Source organism: Abramis brama, assembly GCF_963993115.1.
Source record: "Abramis brama genome assembly, chromosome: 15".
NCBI classification, from domain to species: Eukaryota; Metazoa; Chordata; class Actinopteri; order Cypriniformes; family Leuciscidae; genus Abramis; species Abramis brama.
The window spans coordinates 31341900-31356014 of NC_139977.1; the positions used below are offsets into that span (position 1 = coordinate 31341900).

A 14115-nucleotide genomic window follows, 5' to 3' on the forward strand; every position below is an offset into this window, starting at 1 on the left:
CATATCAACCAGCACAGTCTGGGTTAGTCACTTCAAGTAATCTAAGTAAGATTAATTTTAAACAGGTAATTTATGCATTAAGTCTCATTGGAATTAAACCAATTGAAACTCAATGTAAAATATCCCCATCATATTTACACATTGTTTTATATGACCAAACACCAAATTAAGAGACAGTACAAAGATCTAATTGCAATCCAATTAAAGATGCAAAAAGATAACTTCTGCCATCAATACCGTGGGCTACAACACAAAACAGTGCTTTGACATACTGCAGATTTAGCAAATGTAGACAGTATTCAATGCTTATAGGAAAGTTGCATGTTGCACTGTATACATAGTATATAATGCAGCAATTATAAGACTTAGAACATCAGTACACAACTTCAAACAACCGCAGACTGAAAACCAAATCATGAATGGAAAATCAAGATAAGTTTCCTTAAGACTTAGTTGCTTTATCCACCTTATTTTAACTTGAATATGCAAGGCTTTTGGTATTGACCGTTTCATTATTGTAGCTGTGCAAAATCAGACCATTTTGCTACAAACTGGCATTAGTTGCACCATTTTAGATATTTATCACAAACCCATTGGTTTGGCATGTTCCTTCAGCAATAAATACCCATTTAGCTGTATTGCACATTCACAATGCCTGTTTGAAAAATAAGTTGGATTCAGATAAGCAGTTGCCATGCATGCAAAATATTTTTTATATGTAGAAATGTTAAATCTTAAGTGATGGCTAATGCCAAATTAAGGGTTTTGAAACCAAAATGTGTTAAAATTGTCACAGCAAAAGTCATTAACATTAATGTTATCAGTAAACAAGAACACTTCCAAAAAAACTTACAAGTCATTTATTTCTACCAAAAACACTATAGGAGCAATGCGACTATGGTCGCTAGCAAATATACTAATTGACAAACTTAAGCAATATAACTGAAAAGGCAAATCAAAAACAGTTTAAAATCAAAGCTAACAAAAGTGGAAAAATTTCCAGTCACTATTAGACATTACCCAAAAACGCTGACATTCACTAGACTCTGGTTTTTAAAAGACTCTCTCCTACACTATGCAACAACAGGATAAGCATAGTAAGCATCTGGAAACATTGAGAAAAATGTACTCAAAATCGTTTTATTTCAAAAGCTCTGGCAGCTCCCGAACCTCATGTGGCAAATCCAGTAGACATGTAAAATACAACCATACAATACATTATTCAAAAAAGGTACCAAAAAGTACAGTAAAAATAACACTTCCATCTCTGGAAATGTGGACAAAAGGAAAATAAAATTAAAATAAAAATGTGGAAGTGTGACTTTGCTTCCCCTATTATCGGTTCTGTACAAATGGGTCATGATCTTGTCCGGTAAAAGGAAAGAGTCTGCATGTGTGTGAACTGTTGTCGGCGTCACTGTCAGACTCATGGTTTTTGGGAATACGTCAGTCCTGTGGAAAAATGGAGACACATGGTCAGTGGCAACACAGGTTTGAAATCATCAAGACAGCAGCTTTACATTTGTAAAGGCAAAACACCTGGTCAATGATTGTACATTTTACAAAAATCAATCAGCATCCATTTGATAAATGCATACGCTACCTGTTCTGCATGTGATCAGTATGGCTTGTAGCTACTCTGGTGGCCTCCGCGTCTCGGTGTCTTTCCGTAGCTCGCGCTGCCCTGGGCTGAGAAAAACAACATGTAACTGAGTGAACATGGAAGGGACACCAAAGAATTATCATAAAAGCGTCTGGAAGATGCAAACTTACTGTAGTCATAACCACCACCATATCCATAATATGGAGAGGAATAGTCGTAGCTGCCATAGCCACCATAACCTCCATATCCCTGCTGGCCACCGTAACCGCCATAGCCTTGGTTCCCATAGCCCTGGTTCCAATAGCTGTTATATCCCTGGTTCCAGTTCTGGTTTTGGCCTGAGGAAACAGATGTTGCAAGTTCAGAATGGTTTTTATTACGCTGCGGTTGCTGAAACGCTCATATAGCACGCCTCTTACCCCCACGACCCCTGCCGCGACCTCCGAACCCTCCTCGGGCGCCGTACTGCTGCTGCTGGTAGATTTCCTTGGGCTGAGCGATTTTGATCTCGCACTGATTATCAGAGACAAAACGGATGAGAGCAAAGCCAGACTGTAACAGGCCGAATAAAACTTGTATGCACTAATAAAAAGCAGTTTTAAATCAATACAACAGTTGTAATCAAGCAACTGTGCACACCCACAAATCAACTTCATTTACCCACCATAACCATGCATCTATTGCAAAAGTATGAGAGAATAAAAATATACATACAAGGTCTTCCTCTCCATTCGTTACCTTGCTTCCGCTAACGTTATGGTATTTCTTCTCAACTATCTTTTTGACGGCAGATTCTTCCTTGAATGTGATGAAAACAAAGCCCCTCCTTTTGTTTGTTTTTGGATCCGTTGGAAGTTCAATATTTTCCATCTGCAAGCATAAACGATAAAGCATTAAAGCTGGTAGATAAAACAAGATTTTTATTTTTTTTATGCTCAATGGTAAAAACCTCACCTCTCCGAAGGCCCCAAAGTATTCACGGATCTTCTCTTCTGCGGTTTCAGGGTTAAGGCCACCAACAAATATTTTCTTGACCGGCTCTTTCTTCATGGCCATGGCTTTCTTGGGATCGATCTGTCGGCCATCTAGTCTGTGTTCCTTTTGCTGTAGCACCTTTTAAAAGAAACAAAACGCTGTAAACATCTGCCGCCCAGTATGCATTTGTACTGGAGAGAAGCGAAAGCATCCATACCTTGTCCACACTTTCTGCTTCTTTGAACAAGATGAACCCAAACCCTCGTGACCGGCCGGTGTTTGAATCCATCTTTATGGTGCAGTCTGTCACCTCGCCGAACTTTGAGAAGTAATCCTTTAGATCTTTCTTACTGGTGTCCCAGCTGAGTCCTCCAACAAACATTTTACTGCAAGAAGAAAGACAAAGTTATTGAGACCCTGCATCAAACCACAAACAAAGCAAACTCATAGTACCATAACTGCAACAGTCAGGTTCAGGAAGAAAGATTTGCTTTAAATAACTGCGTTCAACAGTGGCATTCTGGGTAGAAAAACTACATTACCCATGATTCTGCAGAGAAATACCCACTAATCAGAGAGTGATGTAATCAAGTCTCAAAACCCATCATGTATATTTAAATGCATATTTTGCTATAAAACATTGCTTCCATTCAAACAAAAAAAAACTTGAATTCTATATTTCTCAATATTTACACTTGATGACTCATGGAATGTAGTTATTTCCCCCATTAAATCATTGTTTCTTGTAAAATTCAAACATTTTTGCTACTCTTAAAGACTGTAAAAAAAAAATCCCTATGGAAAAAGAAATACTTCAGAAATCCAAAACTGCTTAAAGTGGGCGGGGACTAATGTACCTGCTTGTACCAATTCTAAAGTCTGATTGGACAAACCAGTGCCCACACACACTACATTAAGAACCGTTTCCAGGCAACCACATACACCTTGGCCAAAGTATTTTACCATGCGGAAGAACTGGGTTGCAATAGTTAGGGTTTGATACACATGAAATGAGACACTTAAAGGGATAGTTCACCTAAGAATGGTGATTGCAATCATTTACTCACCATCAAGTCTATTTATTACCAACATTCTTCAAAATGCCATCGATTTGGAACGACTTGAGGATGAGAAAATGATCACTCATTTTTGGGTGAACTGTCCCTTTAAGACGGCAGGTTCGTGATTTTACCGCGGTAACTTTAGTTCGCGTACCGGCAGATCTAACGGCAGCTGCCACCCGCCAGCGTGAATTTCAACACCAAACAACCCTCATCTCCAACAATGAGCACAACACCGGGCAGTAAACCACCCCACCCCCCTCTATTAACAAAGACACATGGCGCCAAGAAACACGACTTAAAACACACGGTCTACATTAAGCATGAAAACGCAATTAAACTCTGAATATTCTTACCCGGCGTCTTCCTCGCCCTTGCTGGCGTCGATCTGTCCTCCATCTCCGTTCTCCTCGTCCTCCACCGCGGCCTCCTCCGCGAGCTCCGCTCCGTTCACATCCTCCTCGTTCCCGTTCTCGGAGGTCTCCATAAACTGCTGCTCTGCGTCGGCCATTTTAGTCTCTTTTGATCACCTTTGGATTACAAATGATTAAGGTTTAACAGTTAGCTCGCGCTGTGAAATAAGAGGGACCGTGCTAGAATAATAGAGTAGCAACACGGTCACGCCATTAGATTTAGCGCATAAAAGCTCGATTTCAGGTCTTAGCTTATTAAATGCAGAAAAAAAACACAAATTAAATCAGGCGCGAAAACGTGTTAGAAGCGTATAGTGAACGCATCCGTCTTCTGAAAACAAACAAACAAAAGATTCATTCAGGCCGTTTGCAGAAAGCTAAAGCAGCATGCAAAGCTAAACTAGCTAACGTTACACGATCTCGTCTAGAGTCGTTTTCAAGTACGCAGAACGCATAAAACAGGCTTTTTCATCTAATATTCTGTTTTGCGTATAGTCTCGTTAAACATACTTTAGCACAACACGGGAAGCGTGCGAAATTAAATTAACCGGCTTACTGTAAAATATTGGCGCTGAAACAGCCGCTTTCCAAGATGGACTCTCGCGTACTGTACCAACTCGTGGCCAATTTTATAGCACCGGATGAGCTCGTTTGAATAAAACAAGCTGTGATTGGATGACTGGTAGTGACCAAGCAATGATAACGTTCTTTGATTGGTCAGGGACTGTAAAAGCCCCGCCCCGTTATGGTTTCCTCTTGCGCACTTCTTTTCTGCTCAAACGCTTTAGCACGAGATGTTCAAACTAAGCGCGTGCACGATACAACACGATAGTAAGAGAGCGTTGTGCAATCAAACACAATGTATACAAGCGTGTACAATACTATATAATATATAGCAGGGGTTTTTTTTATACATTTGTTAGGCTTCCCAATCACTTTTATTAATTTCTCCCCCGTCGTCGATGAAGGACTGCACTCACTAAGAGGAATTTCTAGTCTTAAATAGTTTAGAGCCGAGTATAACCACAAGAATATGTTAACTTTCGATTTTGTTCATAACTTTGAAACTCTTTTCATGAACCTGTCAATCCTGGAAAATCTCGATTTAAAATTCCCTTATATTTTTTTAGGTTTTCCTTGACTATGGGAACAGTGTACTTGCACGCTTCAATGTAAAAGTTAAAAGGTTTGGGGTTTTATAAACGTTATTTCTTTCTGTACTATTGCTGTGTGGATATCATTCAGTATGTCACCATTACTATCATTATACCATAAAGCACCACCCAGAACTTTTTAGTACAATCTCTCTACACATGCATTTTCTAATGACAATAAAGCAAAATTTGCTGATTGTAAATAACTTTTTATCTAAAACAAGATGTTTTAACCATTTTTACTTCACTTTGGACAACATTTTCAAATGGCCTTAAGGGCATATTAATATGCATTTTCTATAGACATCCTTTTCATGATATAAATGTATTTATTTTGCCACAGTTACTACATGTTGCATATGGGTGCTTTAATTTGATCAGACTTTAAACTGATAAGTTGCTTAAAAGCTGTATTCAGCTTCCCAAGTAAAAACGAAGAAAAGTGAGAGTAAAAGAGACTCCCGGACCTAAAATACTAAAGGTTTAAGTGTGACATGGTGTGATTTTATAGCACCGAACAAAAACAATTAGACATTTAACTCAGAAAAATCAGCAACATTTTATGTAAGAAACAATCAGACAGCAGGTATCTGAAATTGTCAATGCTTTGCTATTCACAGAATCCAGCCTTTCCTTTCTAAAAGTCCCAAACTGATGCATAAACAGCCTCAAGTAGATCAATTTGGCATTAAATCATGAGTAATATAATGCTGTTTTTTATAACAAAGAGAACAGCTCAATTACACTGATTTAGTACAACAAACTGCCATTATTAACACAAAAGAAAAACAAGGTCCCTTTCATCATTTCATCATTTATTTTTTATTAAATTTTTCCACATGTTGTATTCTGTTCTTGGAATCGACATCTTTATCGGGTTCCGACGGTCACCTGCCAAACTCTGATCAGGTTGTCTGTGTATCCAGCAAAGAGAGTCTGAGAAAAAAAAGAAAGAAAAAAAAGTAGTTTATCCAGTTTATCCACTGCACTCATACACTAATGCCACAAATCACCCAGAGATGCACCATCCGAACCGATGCTGATTATCTGCAAAGTAACCTCATCACACACATTAAAGGGCCTTTCACACCGAGTGCGATTAAACGGCGCGAATGTACATCGCAGTGACACTCTTGAATTGAAACAATGGATCCCGATGGAGCTATTCACACCGGGTGTGATCAATCGCAGCATGACAAAGCAAGTTTTTTTTCCCGACCAGTGTGTTGATTTTTTTCCCCCTCAGCCAGAGCCGTCTAGTTATATCTGAGCTTACCCGAGCCTCTGCTGTTGCACAAAAGTGTGAGAGAGGTGGCGCTGTTTTGAAAACCAGTGTGAACACCGAAGAAAAGTATTCAGAACAGAGAAGAAAATGGATTTTAAATGTTATCATTGGAGTCTGAGAGCAGATTTATTCTTACATGTTCTTTATACCGATTATTATTTAACTTTATTTTCCACAAAATTATGCGTTTTGAAGAGCTTGAAACAGCACACAGAGCGCCGTTTCCTTCCCTGTGTGTCTGTTATGAGTCAGAGAGTGCATTCGCTCTAGAGCTGTCAATCATATGTGATCAATCATAACTCCTGCCTTTAATTCCGAAGGACGACGTTGAGTTCATTTCCTCGTTCTGAGTTCCACACACAAACAACAAACAGCGCCACGTTCAGTGTGCAAGGGCCTGTGGGAAACTCTTACCTGTCCATCAGCAGACCAGGCCAGAGACGTGCACTGGGGCGGCTCAGCCTTGCTGTTAGTGGTGATGACCTCCTGTCTGAGCTCATCAACAATGATCTTTCCCTCCAGATCCTGTGGAGAGAGAGAGAGAGAGAGAGAGAGGGAGAGAGGGAGAGAGGGAGAGAGGGAGAGAGGGAGAGAGGGAGAGAGGGAGAGAGGGAGAGAGGGAGAGAGAGAGGGGGAGAGAGAGAGAGGGGGAGAGAGAGAGAGGGGGAGAGAGAGAGAGGGGGAGAGAGAGAGAGAGAGGGAGAGAGGGAGAGAGGGAGAGAGGGAGAGAGAGGAGTGACTGGAACCATTTTCAAAACCATTCGAAAGTCAAAGATTAATCTTCATATTCATTCAAGTAGATTCAAAATGTTTATTGCAAATAAAAATCTATTTTAAAATCAGTGTTTCTGCATAGTTTTATGCTAAATGACTATTAGTGTATGATATTTAATCTTTTTATATAAGGTTTATATATGTTTACAGGTTTATATACATGTTATATATATGATTAACTTTTTTTAGTGGTGGCAAATTAATCGCTATACAAGAGTAATTTTTTTAAATGGACAGTTTGAGAATGATTTAATTAATTGATTAATTAATTGAACTTGCCCAATTTAATTCCATTGTTGTCTTTTTTAAATGTAACGAATTGCAAGTGGTTGCATTTCAGTGGAGACACAAATGAATCGTTAAATCAAAGTCAATATATGAAATGGACGATTGTAACCGATTCACCAAAATAAACAGAACTTGTACATTTTAAATTTAACATGTGTTGCACTGACATTCAGGGATAATTAGCATATTCATAGGTCTGCGTATACTAAATGAAGCAAGGGTGTAGAGTTAGGTCTACATTCAAGCTATTTTATAAATGATTTACTACAGGGGGACTTTATTAAGTGCTGACACAAATGAAATGGACAATTGAACTCATTCAGCAAACTGAATTGAACTTACCAATACCATTTACTAATGCCATCTTCATAACATATTACAATGATTTTCAATGTTGATGAATTTAAATCTCCAGTCTAAATCGCCGGTTGACCATGAGTTTTTCAATGAATGATACCACTATAAAGCCAATATAAAAATGCCAAATACTGACTGACTGTCCAGCATCACAAAAGTTCACAAACTACATGCATAGATGAAGCAGAGTTGTGATACTTAATGTAAAATGAGTGAAACTACAATAAATTAGAGCATCACAAAACTGACCCAATCCAGCCAAGAACATGTTTTGATGTGAAAAGGACAGAAAGATGATCGTACCCAGATCTTGATGCTCGGCCCAGTGGCGGCACACAGCCAGTATCTGTTGGGGCTGAAGCAGAGAGCGTTGATCACGTCACCGCCGTCCAGCGTGTAAAGATGCTTGCCTTCGTTCAGATCCCAAAGCATGGCCTGTCCATCCTGAAGACAGAGACACAGGGAACGTCAAACCTCCACATCATTTATAGTCATCCAGCATAACGAGGGCACAGAACTGCCCGAGAAAAGTGAATCTCAATCATTAGCCTCAAAGGTTACTCTTCAGTGGTAGTTGGCAGCGTTGTGTCTTTCATCAACATGACTGAAAATGATAATCCTCATTCTTAAAATTGGACCTCAATCCAAAAATTTTAAAGGCAGCTACATAGTTTCATAAATAAAGACCCAATTTATACTGTAAACAAAAAAATATATCTATATTATAGACGTAAAATATTATTTATGCTACTTTGCATTTTTAATGAATTTAAATATTTTTTTTATTTTAATCCATTTATTTATTTTATCCTTATTTTTTATTATGCATTTATTTTTATATGTAAAAAGACCCAATAAAAAATAAAAATTATAAATGGAAAATATTTGGTTTCTGTTATGCTAGATTCTTATGTTTTTTATTAATTTAAATTAAAAGCATTTATAAAAATGTATTTATTTGAAAAATATTTTTTATTATTTATGTATTTTTGTCAATTGTTCCCACCGCTGTTCACTAAACTCCCTCTCTGTCCCCTGGGGGTCACTGGACCCCAGTTTGAAAACCCCTCGTCTATATATTTTGATGAAGTTCAACGTTCAGATTTGGAGCATAAACAGTGAAACGCACCTTTCCTCCAGATGCACAGAGGGAGCCATCGGGGGACACCGTGACGGTGTTCAGGAATCCCGTGTGACCGATGTGATTGGTCTTCAGCTTGCAGTTGGCCAGATTCCACACCTGAAACAAACAAAACACTATCAGTGAAAAGTCACTCATGTGGAGCCCCTAACGGGACATGGAAACAAATATGAGATGTGAGGAAAAAAATTAGGGATGCACCGAAATTCAGTCGGAAAAAGGTTTTTGGCCAAAAGAGAAAAAAAAAGCAAAATATATGCCGTTATTACAGCCATATTTTTCTGTAAAGCTGCTTAAAAACAATGTGCATTGTGAAAAGCTCTATATAAGACCTAAACACTGCTTAGTTCTCACCTTGACCATCTTGTCCCAGCCGCAGGAGACGATGATGGGGTTACTGCTGTTCGGGGAGAAACGGACACAGGACACCCACTCGGTGTGACTCTCGTCCTGAGGAACAACACAAGCATCTCAGTGTGGGTCGATCACACATCAGCTCAGCTAACAGATTTAACCCCGTCAAGCCTGACATATGAAATAAAAGTCTGAAAAAAATTCTTTTTTTCTTTCTTTTTTTAAATGGAGCCATTAATTAAACCTTTAGACAAATTAAAAAAATAAAAGTTTTTTTTGAGTATCACAATTGATGCATCAGGCTTTTATGGCTCGTATCATTTTGTTCAGAGGCTCAAACTGAGCAAAAATATGCAGTTTGGTGCAGATGCTGATGTTTAAACGCCATAAAGTCTGATAGCTTGTAATGTAAATCAGTGAGGCTCTTATTACAGTATAATAGACTTACATAAATTGCATATAAATATCAGTTATTACTCTGTCTATATCTGCCAATATGTCTTAGTAAGTAGCTTTAAATAATATAATGGAATGTATTACAATGATGATTGAGAGATGATCATATTTGAGACTCAATTTAAAAAAAAAATGGATATATGGATAATCAAGTAATCCTACGTTGCGCTTCAGTCCAGTAAGTGTTCATCTAGAAATATTACTAGTATAAAAGTTATGTTTGTTCACAGCAAAAAGACCCATGAGCTGAAGGACATTTTTACAATTACACTAAAAGTAAAAAAAAAGAAAGAAAAAAAGTAGACTAAAAAAGTCTTAACTATAAATCGTACGAAAGAAGGCATGCAGTAGATTGTTTGCAACAGGTTTTTCAGCAAAGTTTGATCATGTTGATTATTTATATGCCTTAGAAAGTTGCATTTGAAATATGATGCGGTGGGTCAGTGATCAGGCTGTCACTGCTGACCCAGACTAACCCACGGTTCCTCTCACCTGGATGGTGTACTTGCAGACGCCCAGGGTGTTCCACAGCTTGATGGTCTTGTCCCGAGAGCCGGACACGATCTGACGGTTATCAGCGGAGAACGCCACGCTCAGCACATCTTTGGTGTGGCCCACAAAACGACGGGTCGTGGTTCCACTAAAACAACATTCGAAGAGCAAAAGGTCACAAACATGAGGACTATCCAATGCAGGCAGTCTCAGAAATATTGCTGAATATAACTGAGCAAGCCAGAGGCGACAGTGGCAAGAAACCCAAACTCCATCAGGAGACAGAACGAAGAAAAAAAACCTTGGGAGAAACCAGGCTCAGTCACAGTGAACGATTATAGGTCATAAGTCAGACTGGATCAGAACATTCAAAACATTGAATCCAGTTCCATCTGGTTGAAGGTCGGATTCGTCACGCCGGCATGAGACAGATTTAGTTGAGGATCTGTCAAAACGCCATTTGTTGTTTGAATTTCAAAATAAAATGGACAGAATTTGAAAGCTGAGACTCGTTTCATATCAGAAGAAACAAGGCACAAACTCTTTAAGATTATGGGATGGGAAAAAACGCAGACCTGGAAACCCTAGCTTGAACTACCGGTGATTCACAGGGTCAAATAGAGCCTTGCTTTAAAACATAGATATTTTATATATTTTGCAAACACAAATAAGTGACACTATATAAATGTGCAAAATACAAAATAAACAGGACTAACAAACAAACATACTAACAGCCAACGTAAGTCAATACTGATAACTGTGTGTGTGTGTAAAAATGTAAGTATGATATCGCTATTTTTTTAAACTGTTATTAAGGCCCTTGCATTCTCGTCCGAAATTTTCGCACGTTAAGAAATAAATACGACCTCATGTTGTGTAAATCACAACATTTTGAAGGTGTTTTGACAACTCAGAGCCAACAAATGATGAATACGAAAATTTCGGACTCAGTGTGCAATGCATTATTGTCCAGTTAACCTGCCCTTAAATTCAACACGAGAGATTTTATTCACACACAGTGACACTTTTACTCCCACTTTTGATTGACAGGATATAATCTGGCCTGATCATCAGCTGTTTTTAGCTTTAATCAGCCGATACGACAGCCTCGTACTCACGTGGTGAGGTCCCACAGACGCAGCGTCCCGTCCCACGAGCCGGACAGCGCAAACTGACCATCTGATGAGATGACCACATCGCTCACGAAGTGCGAGTGTCCGCGCAGGGCTCGCTGAGGAATACCGTAGTTGGTCTCGTCACGGGTCAGCTTCCACATGATGACGGTCTTATCTAGAGGAACAAGAGCAGGAGACAAACATGAAGATATTAGAGCAAGGGCTGTCGGGACGGTACAAACAACTAGTTATTCGTCAAACATTATTTTTCAGTATTTCTGTTCAACAAAACATCCCTCAAAAATCAAAACGCATAATTTACAGCATTTTTATTAATAATAACCAACTATAACTAATGCCAGACATCATGCATTTGAATACAATTACTAACTAGTTTAATGCCAGATAAACACTTACTCACATTTAGGGCAGAACTGTCATTTAATGTGAACTTTTATTCAATTTTTTATTTACTTTTTACACATCATATAATAACAGTAAAATATGCATAATTACATGAAACTAACAATAAATGCGTTTAATAAATACTATCCAATACTTGTGTAATCACAAAGACTTTAAAATAAAGTTATTTTTTACAACAATAAAAAAAGTACCATGGAATTCAACAAAGTACCATAGGATTACTATAAAACAGCATCACTGTACCATGGTAAAACCACAGAACTTTTTTTTTGTAAGGAAGGCATTACCATCATCCTTTATTGTGACACTTTCTTCTCCTGAAAAGTACCATGGTGTTACCGTAATACCATATTTTTGGGCATACTTCAGTTTAAGTACCTTGGACTATTATGTAAATACCATGGTAAATTAATACTGTAATCGTTCAGCATTATGATAACACATAAAAAAAATGACAATACCATGCTTTTATCCATCACTGTACCACGGTACCAGCACAGTAAAGTTACTTTTTTGTAAGAAAGGCAGGACTTTACAACTTTTGCTCTCCTGAAAAGTACTATGGTACTACCATGGTATCGTTGTAATAGCATGTTTTGAACACACACCATGGTAAATGAACATTGTAATCATTCAGCAGCACTATATATATATATATATGCATGCGACCATGGTATTATCATCGGATATTATCCTCACTGTACCATGGTACCAGCACAGCACTTGTTACTCGCGCTAACTGCCCGTCAGACAGCTGTGGTTGGGCGGTAAAACTGAGTGTATCTGTCACCTCGGGACGCGGACAGAATCATGTCTGGAAACTGCGGGGTCGTGGCGATCTGGGTCACCCAGCCGTTGTGGCCCTTCAGGGTCCCTCTCACGGTCATCTGCTCGGTCATCTCGGCGCTCGGTACCGGTCGATGGCTGTAGATTGAGTTGGACGGACTGAAACGCCGCTATACTCAAGTTAACAGCACAGGAAAAGGACCGGCTCCACGCCGGAAGTACATATTCATGCCTGAGCAGAGACGGCGCAGTGCCTTGTGGGAGTTGTAGTGCGAATGCAGCACATTGAAGTCGTTTTTTTCTTTTTTTTTTTGAGAAAAATAATAAAATAAAAGATTTATTTCACAACATAAATTATTCGCAATCATACCATACACATTAAATTTGAAATCGACGTTTTAAAAATAATAATAACAATAATTTGATAATAAACATATATTATAATATAATATAAAAACATAATAATAATAAATAACAATGATAATATACAAACAAAACAAGTTTCTATATGTATTAAGACTGTATAAAATATTGTACAGTTGACTGGGGTCAAAATCATCAAAAAACAATGTACATCCACTTCTACTATTAAATGACAATCAGGACTTTTTGGTGATGTCATTTTTTTGTCCACATTTTGTCGACTCTTATTTTCGAGTTTTCCATTTTGTGAGAAACACGGGCAGAAAAAAAGACATCCGTTGTTTCCGCCCGGTTTCGAACCGGGGACCTTTCGCGTGTGAGGCGAACGTGATAACCACTACACTACGGAAACCTGCGTGGACGTGACGCTCTGACTGCGGACCTTTGAGTTTTCGCATGTGTTATGATACGTCTCCATCTAGTGGTGGCTGACAGAAAGTACAGTGCAGAAGTTCAACAAAATTCCACAAGATGTCGCTCAAGATCAACAGTGTCTCCAAGAAAGTATCTTCATGTCATTGTATAAAACATAAAATGTCTAAACATGTTTTAAAGAGCACACATTTAAAGCAAAACATTAAAAAAAGCAGATTGTTGGGTTTGAAATTATAAAATAATAGGTCTATGTCAAAAACGAAGAAGAGTATGGTGTAGCACACCCATCAGATAAAGGCCCCTCTTGCAGCTTTTTACATCCAGTCAGCCCTAATATAATTAGGCAGGCCTATAAATGTTTCTGGGGAGATGCTTTTGTCCTTGCCCATGAAACAAAGCAGTCAGCAGAGGAGAGAGCCAGGCCAGCACATCTGCGTTCAGATGGAGAGTTTGGGTCTCTTGACCCCCCTGAATCAAAACCACAACCCTTTCATGAGCTGGTCTGGCTCCCGACTCCAGCTCTCCGCTCAGGGTGGCTCCTGCCTCGAGAACTAATATACTGCAGCCGCAGGCCTTCTCTAACGCTCAGAGATCTTCTCCTCCTCTTCCTGGCTTTCTATTTTGATACCAGAAAAAC

At 38.7% G+C, this 14115-nt stretch overlaps 2 protein-coding genes across 4 annotated transcripts; both read right to left on the reverse strand.

Moving 5' to 3' along the window:
* Window positions 1–844: 844 nt before the first annotated feature.
* On the reverse strand, window positions 845–4701 carry hnrnpabb (heterogeneous nuclear ribonucleoprotein A/Bb). 3 transcript variants are annotated; one of them, XM_084137218.1, is made up of 9 exons: window positions 4609–4701; window positions 3996–4169; window positions 2796–2964; window positions 2558–2716; window positions 2318–2473; window positions 2023–2116; window positions 1774–1941; window positions 1604–1689; window positions 845–1452 (listed from the first exon to the last, which is right to left on the reverse strand). In XM_084137218.1, exons 2-8 carry the CDS (start codon window positions 4148–4150, stop codon window positions 1619–1621), a joined length of 972 nt encoding a protein of 323 aa, XP_083993344.1. In that variant the 5' UTR covers window positions 4151–4169; window positions 4609–4701; the 3' UTR covers window positions 845–1452; window positions 1604–1618. The 3 variants fall into 3 exon arrangements, with proteins under 3 accessions (XP_083993344.1, XP_083993345.1, XP_083993343.1); XM_084137219.1 differs by having other exon boundaries at window positions 2342–2473; window positions 4609–4693; XM_084137217.1 differs by having other exon boundaries at window positions 2342–2716; window positions 4609–4693.
* Window positions 4702–6004: 1303 nt separating this feature from the next.
* LOC311097849 (small ribosomal subunit protein RACK1-like) lies at window positions 6005–12937 on the reverse strand. The gene is made up of 8 exons (XM_084137800.1): window positions 12685–12937; window positions 11472–11643; window positions 10354–10501; window positions 9406–9501; window positions 9040–9150; window positions 8214–8354; window positions 6906–7016; window positions 6005–6142 (listed from the first exon to the last, which is right to left on the reverse strand). The coding sequence occupies exons 1-8, from the start codon at window positions 12791–12793 to the stop codon at window positions 6077–6079; spliced, it is 954 nt and encodes a 317-aa protein (XP_083993926.1). The 5' UTR covers window positions 12794–12937; the 3' UTR covers window positions 6005–6076.
* Between the last annotated feature and the right edge of the window lie 1178 nt (window positions 12938–14115).

Excerpts from the sequence above, each read along its gene's own strand:
- hnrnpabb (XM_084137217.1), bottom strand. The coding sequence starts at position 4,150 with ATGGCCGACGCAGAGCAGCAGTTTATGGAGACCTCCGAGAACGGGAAC. Across the intron at positions 2,717-2,795 it reads AAGCAGAAAGTGTGGACAAG|GTGCTACAGCAAAAGGAACA; the intron begins GTATGGATGCTT and ends TTCTTTTAAAAG. Across the intron at positions 1,942-2,022 it reads TCGCGGCAGGGGTCGTGGGG|GCCAAAACCAGAACTGGAAC; the intron begins GTAAGAGGCGTG and ends CTGTTTCCTCAG.
- LOC311097849 (XM_084137800.1), bottom strand. The coding sequence starts at position 12,793 with ATGACCGAGCAGATGACCGTGAGAGGGACCCTGAAGGGCCACAACGGC. Across the intron at positions 10,502-11,471 it reads CGTCTGTGGGACCTCACCAC|TGGAACCACGACCCGTCGTT; the intron begins GTGAGTACGAGG and ends ATGTTGTTTTAG. Across the intron at positions 8,355-9,039 it reads TCTGTGCATCTGGAGGAAAG|GATGGACAGGCCATGCTTTG; the intron begins GTGCGTTTCACT and ends CTCTGTCTTCAG.